This window comes from Pristis pectinata, chromosome 1, assembly GCF_009764475.1.
Source record: "Pristis pectinata isolate sPriPec2 chromosome 1, sPriPec2.1.pri, whole genome shotgun sequence".
NCBI classification, from domain to species: Eukaryota; Metazoa; Chordata; class Chondrichthyes; order Rhinopristiformes; family Pristidae; genus Pristis; species Pristis pectinata.
Window position 1 is genome coordinate 114,455,013 of NC_067405.1, and position 10,263 is coordinate 114,465,275.

The following is a 10,263-nucleotide window of genomic DNA, read 5'->3' on the forward strand; positions in this document are numbered from 1 at the left end:
CCTTGTGTTTCCTGCTCTAATATACAGAAGAGAGGTAAGAAGGGATAAAGATGAACTAAAGATCAATAACGCAAAATGTAAACATTTATTACGAAAAGCATTGTTTCTCTAGTTGATCGTACTTTGCTCGAGCCCTGATTTCCTCTTCTCTATCCAAGCACACAATCTTAAAAATAAAATACTCATCACTATCTCGTTTGACTTGTTCCCAAATTGACGAGGTAGACCTGTTGTATATTTAGAATAGTGACCAAAAACGTTTGTGGGACGGATGCGATTGAAGTTATTTTGCATATACCTTGAATAAAGGGGAATCGTAGCGATTTTGTAGTTCTTTTTGAAGTCAACGCCTTCGCCTTTGAATTAAAATGCACAATTCGCAAATTTGTCTCGTGGATCCAGACCTTCCAGGGTAACAGACTCATAGGACTTGCATCCCTTTTTTCCAGTTTCATTGAACGTCTTTTTTATTTCTGGTTACCGAGTAAAACTGTTCCGTGCACTTCATCCATTGTTTATATTGTTTTTATCTGTTTCTCCTTCTATCGCCATGCATTGCCTTTGTGGTTGAGTTATTCGCCTCCCTGCTCCTCCAATGTACTTTCTTTTGCTCACAGGCTATTTCTGTCGCTCCGGAAGAACTCAAATCACATGTGAGTGAATTCTGAATAAAATGCGTGTTATTTACAAGAAAACTGATTAAAAAAAAGTGAAGTTTAACTAGTTTGAGAAAACGGAAAGGGGAAAGTATGCATCTTGTTTATATATACAGTATAGGTGCGCTAATCTCCGGTGGCTTGTTGGATGTGCAATTATTACCCATTTCAGCAGGAAGGAAGTGAAATATTATAGAGATCGGATAAGTGAGGCTTTATGAACTCTGTGCTAAACTACCACAGTGACGTACATACTTCCCAACAAATTGCATGGAACTGGGCGGCCACTTATTAGTCGGACTGACTGATAGTTGCAGCTCGGTGTCTTAAAATGGAACTAATATGGGAGTTAATGAGTCCGTGACTTTCCTCAGCGCGTTTATTCGGTCCCCTTCAGAGAAATCGAACTTATTGGACTAACTATGTTGTCCTCATGTCAAGCGATAATCATGCAAAAGAATTAGATATGATAATATTGGAGCAAATGTGTTAAATCTATGGTGAGTGATGTTTAATGTTGATTCAAACATTGTTGGTCATATATGTGTAAGACTTCTGTATTGCAGTTCTGCGTATTAATCAATATAAATTGACAGTGGTTATTTCAGCTGCATATGGATTTCTTATTATTGTAGTCACACGTGCTGCACTCAAGAAAATGCGAGGGCGCTGTTGAATACTGAGCTTTGCTTTCACAAAAGCACATATTTTGTCTGGGTGTATTTATCGAAGTTTAGAGTTTTGAACATCGATTGACTGATATTCTAATAGAGTTCCATCTGGTTTAACTTATTTTAGATCTTAGTGCCAGGAGCAGTGTCTGTGTTCAGTTAAAGGTTACTGCTGATGCTGTGCTCAATTAAGTACGATTAATGTTGCAGTTTTGGAAGTAAAATTGAACTTGTGCTTTTAGAATCTTGTATAAAATATTCACGACAGCTTCAGCATGTTGTTATGCGATGCAGTGTTAAAATCATGGGTCAAAAGATTTTAACGTTAACGAGAAAATAGTGCAGAATTGACAATGACCACAGTAACACACGTTAGGCAATGTATGCCAGGTTGTGTTTTCATACCTATTAGGTGAGTTGCCCATTTTAGTTGAAAACCAGTTTCATGTCCAACCGGGAAATAAAAATGTACTGACATTTATTGCGTTGTATAATTTTATGTGTGCGAAACGTTTACGCAATTTGCAATGATTTTTCTTGCGGCTGCATCCATCTTAAGAGACATTTTCCTGCAGCTTTTAATGAAGGTGGGTGTTGGTCGGCGTTTCGTAAATAAGGTAGAAATAACCGTGCGTGTGATCTAACCCAAGGTATGATACAGTGGGGGCATTTTGTAACGAAGGTATCGGAATTCCATCCTTTGATATGCCGACTGGAACCTTAGAATTGTTACAATAGAGAAGGAGGCCGTTCGGCCCATCGAGCCCAGATTGTTTCACAGTTTTACAACTGTTTTCTAATGGGAGCTGTTGATAGTTTGGATTTTTGCAATGAAACTTGCCTGTCAGAGGCTGTTTTCGGGACGTGTTAAACTTTTTGCTGCAAATTATGAATCTAACTTGATAAAAACGTGAGCACGCAGAGAATAAAATCTGCGTTTCTGGCATCCATCGGCCGTAAATATAGCATGTTAAAGCGTTTTCGATCCTTCACGGGATGAGACGACACTATTTATTGCGAAGCAAGTACAGTTCCTTAGGGTTCATTTCGGTGGGTCCAACTCCAGCAGACCCTGCTGGAAATCCATGTGCCTGTTCAGTTGAGCACTGTTAATACTCAGCGCTATCCCTGTGCGTGCTGCTGTTGCTTCACGATGGGACTCAGCCTCTGCGCTCTGTGCATTGCATTGATTGACAGTTGGGGCAGGCTCCTCCCTTGGTTAGCTGGCGGAGCGCCCAAGCCCACCGTGGAAATCACGGCGAGGGGCGGGGCCTTCGCTGGTATCTGACTGACGGGCACTGTAGATTGAAATGGGGAGAGGCCGGCGCTTATGATTGGCAGCAGGGGCGGGACGGGCGCGTGTGATTGGCGGGTGGGGCGGAGCCGGCGTGTGTGATTGGCAGCAGGGACGGGTCCCGCTGACGTCGCGGAGAGGAAGCAGAGACTGCTCATTATATTCAAATGTTGTTCCAGGAGGGATTCGACAATACGTAGCCGAGCGGCCAGCTCCAGAGTCCCTGAGCTTTTCAAGAACTTGTCCAAGATCGGCTGTCAAGAATCATGGATTGTTTTCATCTGCCTTGTTTTCTGTCAGTGAGTAGACCTTTTTATACTTTTCTAATGGGTTGGGAGGGATTTCATTATCCATCTGTTTGTACACTAACAATATGTGTGTTTTAACCATTTATTCGATTTCTCTCTCAGCTTGTACTTGCGATCATTTCCTACATGATTAATTGTAGCTATCCGTTGGGTGAGAGTATGGCTTTTGCACTTGTGCCTTGGTTGTCAATAAGCAATTAAGGAAAAGTTGCACCGATAGACCGGAGATAATCAACTTGGTCGATGTGAAAGTGTACACAATCAAAGTAAAACCATTTTAACACTTAAGGAATGTTACCCCCCCCCCCCCCCCCCCACACACACACACACCATCACCACCACTCTCAACAATAATGGGCCGTTTGGGAAGATGCCCGTTGCTGATTTTTTTTTGTGTGTCGCTCCCAAAGAAACCAGCCTATGATAATTACTAAGATAGTGAAAACACAAAGAGTAACAGGATGGTGCTATCTGCCTGATTATGGGCTATTTAACTGTAACCGAGAGAGACCAAGTAATTATACCTCTTCTCCCACTCTCTTTTTCTGTGTCGTGCGCTCTCTTTCTGGGGCGTGGATTGAAGATCACTCTTAATTCTCATTCTTTTTGTTGTTGTTTCTTGTTTTGTTCCGCAGAGACACCATGATTCCTGGTAACCGAATGCTGATGGTAATTTTATTATGCCAAGTCTTACTGGGAGGTAATGCTAGTCTGATACCAGAGGAAGGAAGGAAAAAGTTTGCGGAACAAAACCAGGCGGGTGGACGTCGCTCTCCGCAAAACCATGAACTGCTACGGGAATTCGAGGCCACTTTACTCAATATGTTCGGACTCCACAGGCGCCCACAGCCCAGTAAATCTGCCGTTGTTCCCCAGTACATGCTGGATCTCTACAGACTCCAGTCTGGGGACGGGGTCACCCACGACATCAGCTTCGAATATCCCGAGAGGTCCACCAGCCGGGCCAACACCGTGAGGAGCTTCCACCATGAAGGTACTGGCCCAGCAATCACTGTACGAGAAGCATTAAGATTATTGTTTTTTTTTGGAGTTATAATGATAGCAGAACGTGGCGGGAATTTGATGTGAAATGTACACACGGGCAATTTCTTGCACTGGGTTTCTGTCTAACATTTTGGCCACGGGAGACCGTGTTGGTTGCCAATATTCTTTAGGACACCTTTCAACCATGTATATAATTTTAAATGTAGATTATATGTATTGCGCTGCTTAAATTAAAAGCATGTTATGAGATCAGTTAATAGATGTATATTATATAGATATATGCAGTTTTAGAATTCTCCAGCTAGCACGGTTTATAGTTCATGTTTCGATTTAACTGTTGGAGGGGGAGGGTGTTCCTGGCAGGTGACAAAAGTATTTTCTGAAGCCAGCCGCCATTCCCAGTTAGTCCCTTGCTCGTGCAGAGATTTGTAGTTTGCATTCATTGCTTTTGTCGAGCGCCAGCTTTGCAAGGCGGGCTTTTGTCGGCCTGCCCTTGGTCTGCGTTCATACATTAGTCCAGAGCTATGCGCACTTTACCTGGGTAAATCCGATTTTAAGGGTTATCTTTCTGTTGTGGAACAGAACACTTGGAGCTGATGCCAGGGCAGAGGGAAGACACCCAACTTCGTTTTGTGTTTAATATCAGCGCGGTGCCCGAGAATGAGGTACTCTCGTCGGCAGAACTGAGGCTGTACCGAGAGCAAATCGACACCGTTTTGAACTGGAACGAAGGGTTCCACCGCATCAATGTTTATGAAATCATGAGAGCCCCCAGCGAGAAGGGCGACCTCATCACCAGACTCCTAGACACCAGGCTGGTCCACCAGAACAGGACACGATGGGAGAGTTTTGACGTGAGCCCGGCAGTGCTGAGATGGACCTTGCAGAAACAACCCAACCACGGGCTGGCCGTCGAGGTGATTCACCTGAACGAAACGAGAAGCCGGCAAGGGATGCACGTGAGGATTAGCAGGTCGCTGCACCAGAGGCACGGCGACTGGTCTCAGTTCAGACCCTTGCTGGTAACTTTCAGCCACGATGGCAAAGGACATGCTCTGATTCGGAGGGTGAAACGTAGCAGCAAAGGCCAGAAACGCAAGAAAAACAAATCGCACTGCAGGAGGCACTCTCTCTATGTGGATTTCAGCGACGTGGGTTGGAATGACTGGATAGTGGCACCGCCTGGTTACCAGGCTTTTTACTGTCACGGAGACTGCCCGTTTCCACTGGCAGATCACCTGAACTCTACCAATCACGCTATCGTGCAAACGCTTGTAAATTCTGTAAATTCCAACATCCCCAAGGCTTGCTGTGTCCCTACAGAACTCAGTCCCATATCAATGCTCTACTTGGACGAATACGATAAAGTTGTTCTGAAAAACTATCAGGAGATGGTTGTGGAGGGATGTGGGTGCCGCTGAAAAACAATAAGTGACTTTTTATAATGTCTGGACACTATTTGTAACAGGCGTTCGCCATTACATTATTTATGACCTATGTGCAAATGTTGACCATATGATCATATATTTTGACAAAATATATTTATAACTACATATAAAAGGAAAATAAAATTGAGTCATATTTTAAACGTAAGAAATCTCTGTACAACGTTTTTGTAAAACTGTATATTAGAATGTATGGAAAATATACATTAATATTAAGTGTATTATTTATTATTTCCCCCTCTGGGATTAAGAGAGGAGTTAGAAATCTAGGCAGAATACTTAATGGGTTCCTTTATTCTCTGAAAGGAAGCGCTTTAAGCAGTGTCGTTCTTTTGTTAAAGAAGTTAATTTGTAAAAGGTGTGAACGGAGGTTAACAGATGAATATGAAAAATAGCAACAAATCCAATGGTTAAAACAATTGGTGTAAATAGGCCATTGGGTTCGTTAAAAAAACTCTTGAATATCCCCAAAGAGAAGGATCCCATTGAAAAAAATGTTGAGAAATAACACATCCAAATGACTTGATCTGCTTTCCTCTTTTCATACATGATTGTCATTGGCATCTCAGACCCTGTGAAAGGAACGCCTTGAAGCGGATCAAAAAGGACGTTTGGTCATCCAGAAGTTACATCCTTGTTAAAAGTCATTCCTCTTGTACCTAAACAAATGTTAAACAGAATTTCTCCCGTGATTAAACTTAAATTTGTTGAATTCCCTTTTCAGTAACAGCACAGTTGTCACCAGGGCTTACTGTATTACGATGTTTACCCTTTCATCTGTCCTCCTCTTTCCCTCCCCCATCCCTATGACTGTAAGAAGTTTTGCCTCCAAGCAATTCATTGTCAAACGAATTGAAGGAAGGTAGCGAGAGGGTTAGCAGATGTTAATCAAGGCTGCATGTAGGCTTGATTTTTTTTTGGAGATGTTGAAATGAAGACTGGTTAGGCCCAAAAGGGATCCAGCAGGCTTTAAAACTCAAAAGAAATCTGCAAGAATTGCCTAAGCCTGCGCTCCCTGGAGTGTGCAGGTGGAGAGAGCAGATCAGACCCTCGGGCGAAGGCATCCATGCTCCGCAATTTACTCTCGACCCTGTTAGTTTTCAAATGTGGCCAACTTGGATAAATCGTTAAAAAGGATTTGATGATTGCATTCTCTCAGGAAACATTTGTTTTCGTTCCACATAATATCCTAAACTGTACACCATGGGAGGGGAAGGGAATCGACTTTCATGTTTGAAATATTTCGAATCTTATTTTAGCCGTTAGCGAAACTCGAGTTCAACCTATTTTGCCGGGTCGCCTTGTGCAAGTGACTTTGTTTTCTTTAATGAACAGAAACAACTTAATTCTAAGTCAAGGTTAATGGTTAGACTATTTTGTCATATGGATTGGAGTTATACGTGAATTTTTTTAAAAGGGCAAAATATAATTTTAACATTTGTGGATTATTATAAAAGTTTAAACTGAGCTCAGATGCTAGCCTTTGATAAAAATACTGTAGGAGTAGACTTAAATACCGAGTTGGTTCAGTGAAGGACCCGCTTGTAGTCTGGGTTGGTGTTGCATAAAAATACCAGGAGGCGGGAAGACGCCTTTGCTGTGTTTAAATGTTTCTGGTTTCTACCTTCAAAGTTTGTGTGTGGTCTGCTTGTGCTTTTAAATATAAATTATAAATATTTAATGACAGCTAGTAAACAAGCTAATCATTTTTGTTTGTAGATGAACGGCTCTGGTATGTCTGTTTCCAAGGACAATAACCTCTTTGATTGGCAGATTGTAAATTTAGATTTTAACCCAAAACGTGGTGCAGATCATTTGTTGGTCTGCTGCTTGTTGCTAAACTGCCTGCTCATAACGAGGAGCAATCCCAAACAGTTTTGTTCAGGATACAGGAATTATTTTCATTGGGTTTGGAACGGAATGAGGAGGTGGGCCTAGGAGGTGGGTTAGCTGATGGGGGCCAATCCTTACATACATTTATGGAAGCGTTTGTAGTTTTCCTCTCGTGATGCTTTTCAACTATGGTCTCTTATCCTTGGTGCCTAACTCAACTCCATACGTATACAATATACATAATCTTCACAAACAGAAATAACCCAGAAGGTGCCGCCTAGCAGAGTAAGAGCAGCCAGAACACCCGCCCTGTTACAGCTGCTCCAGCTGCAAAGCGAGCAGTGCCTCTTTAAATCTCAATTTCCAGAAAAAGTGGGCCACTCGCAACCGAAATTGAAGTTGCCCATCATTTCCTAATGCCGGTTTGAATTTGCTGGCCCTTTCTTACTTGCATTTGGTTGTCTAGGTTGCAGTGTTTATGCTTCCAAAACGGCATAAATATATAATTCCTCCAAAATCTCCTTTCCGCCCAACCTTCGTACTATCTCTCTTACAGAGCTGAATGGCCCCAGGCTGGGACTTGCTGCCTCCTCTTTGATGCCTGCATATCAGGCATAACCATGCCAAAGGAAGAATTTCATTTTGAAGTGGCAATAAGCTGATGGGAGTGCTTTTCAGCTGTTTGACAGTGCAATTACACACATTTCAACTGATACGCTTCATTCAGATAACATCGCCCTGCCATTACAAAATCTGGAATGGTAATTGTCTGGTAGCTCATTACCCCAACACTCAATTCTCCGAGCTACAAGGAAAGCAAGCACACATTCATTAAAACGCTTCAGGAAATGAAGCTAGGGCCTTCCTACATATGTGCATACCTCTCTAGACATCTTAGCGCCATAAGAAAACGTTTGAAGCTATTAACTGATTGTAACATTACACTTCTGTATTTCAGCTTTGGCCTTCGTACTAGTCTCATTTTCTTCTGGTTGTCTCTATGGAAGTGTGCACACCCAAACCTTATCATCAGTTTGTAAATCATTTTAGTTTCAAAATCGTTTCTTTGTTCCAATTCGATACCATTCAACAAACAGGCTGCAACACGTAGAATGTGGCTCATTTCAAGCAGACGGTATACTTTTAAGCGAAATATTTGCATTATATATTAGATGGACAGAATTAGTACGTGCACATTGAAGTTAACCTCTATTGCTTACTTTGTGTTTTTTATATCACATATAACTTAATTTGCATACATTAATTAACAAGCAGCAACAACCTCTTTTGTGTAAGAATTCATGAATTGAATTATAGGGGAGAAACTAATTCACTTGGATTCCTTTCTGCACTATCCATTTAGCTCAAATAATTCAAGCAAATCGCAATTTTTTTGCTTAATTTTCGGCAGGAACAATGGTTAGCCTTTTTCTTGAAATGGCATAGAATATAGGGCTGTAGATTATGCATATCTGCATTGGACATGAGATGATTTGCATATGCTTATAATCACACAAATTTTATTCTAAAATTAGGAGTTTCAGCCATGTATAATACTTAAGACACAGTTTTGTGATAGACAGTTGCACTGAAACTGTGGTGTATGTAGTTCCTCATGAACATACTCTTTTTAGAAGATGGTATCTACATAAATTCAGCTTGGTTTGCAATAGCTTCAGCCTGGGAGATCTGTGTTTTGAAAAATATTCTACAGCCATATTCATTGGTCAAACTTTTCCTTCTGTGGTGACCTGCAGAATGTCAGAGAAGGTAAAGGTTGCATGTTGTAATTTCCTGTTGTACATACACGACAGATTACAGCATGAATAGCTTCAGACTCATAAACCATATAAATTTAATATTTAAAAAAAACTCATAAATACTTATGAAATTCATATTAACATTCACCTGTATAAATTGGCATATGATTTGTTAAACAATTTCTGATGTGGGTCATGACCTGCTGCAAGTGTCCTTCATTGAAGCATAATCAGATTCACTTGAGATTATTCTTTAAATTATTTTGAAAGATGTCATTGACAGTTTATTAGAAATTATATAGCTGGACATAGATTGTAACATTTTCAAAAAGTGCCCCCTATATCCGTGAAGAGTGAGGTTTAAAATTGCAGAATTGCTTTTAAGAGGACACACTTGTGATAATTGAATTGTTTTTGGCTGAGTAATTAATTATTGTTAAAATAACTGTCAAAAATCAGTTCAACATAAATTGAAAAGTTCCCCTTTTCACAGTAGGCTACAAGTTGATACCATACAGCCCAGAAGGTTGAGCCTTGATTTGATTTTGTCAATTTTGGCCTATGTTGATGGCAGGTTACAGTCAATTACAGTCATGTGAATCAGATTATCAAAAATGGTCAGATATTTGATTGCTTCCTCTAACCTTTGGTAGAAGATGGTTTTTCGGATTAGGATCTGATAACATGCTTATTTTTGGACTGTATTATGAGCAGAAATGGAGAAAGATCCTGGATGGCTGCCAGTATCTGCGGGGCCTTACCAAGCATGAGTCACTTGATTTACAAAGGGAGAATAAGAGAAAATTAAATTTGCTTTCCTCATTATATTTCATTAATAGGAAAAAAAATCAAACCAATAATTTCATCGACTGGTTTAGTTCAGATTTGTTTCATTTAGAAATGTTACTAAGTAATTTGTCAATCCATATTAACAAACAGCAACAACTTATTTGACCATTTTGCAAAATAGTAGCAACAAAAAAAGGATATATTACTTTACACAAAGGCTAATCATCATAATTGCACAATAACCTGCTGCTTGCCCCTCTCTGGATAAAAAATAAAGCTTCTCCTGTTTACTTAAGGGTGTATTACTCCATCCTGATACAAGTAAAAATGAAGAAAAGTTTTCTGTGCCTATAAATGAAAGGGGGCTATTTAAATAAAATATATGTGAGGGGTTCACAATCAAGGATGTGATCAAGGTCTGCTTGAACATAAATTGCTTTAAAATATTCTGAGTGGAAATTCTTCAGTTTTGAAGATCTGACAAAAGTAACAGAAACTGACG

General features: G+C 40.5%; 1 protein-coding gene across 1 annotated transcript; it reads left to right on the forward strand.

Moving 5' to 3' along the window:
* Positions 1-966: 966 nt before the first annotated feature.
* bmp4 (bone morphogenetic protein 4) lies at positions 967-5,508 on the forward strand. The gene is made up of 4 exons (XM_052012612.1): positions 967-1,156; positions 2,801-2,920; positions 3,565-3,923; positions 4,517-5,508. The coding sequence occupies exons 3-4, from the start codon at positions 3,572-3,574 to the stop codon at positions 5,353-5,355; spliced, it is 1,191 nt and encodes a 396-aa protein (XP_051868572.1). The 5' UTR covers positions 967-1,156; positions 2,801-2,920; positions 3,565-3,571; the 3' UTR covers positions 5,356-5,508.
* The last annotated feature ends 4,755 nt before the right edge of the window (positions 5,509-10,263 follow it).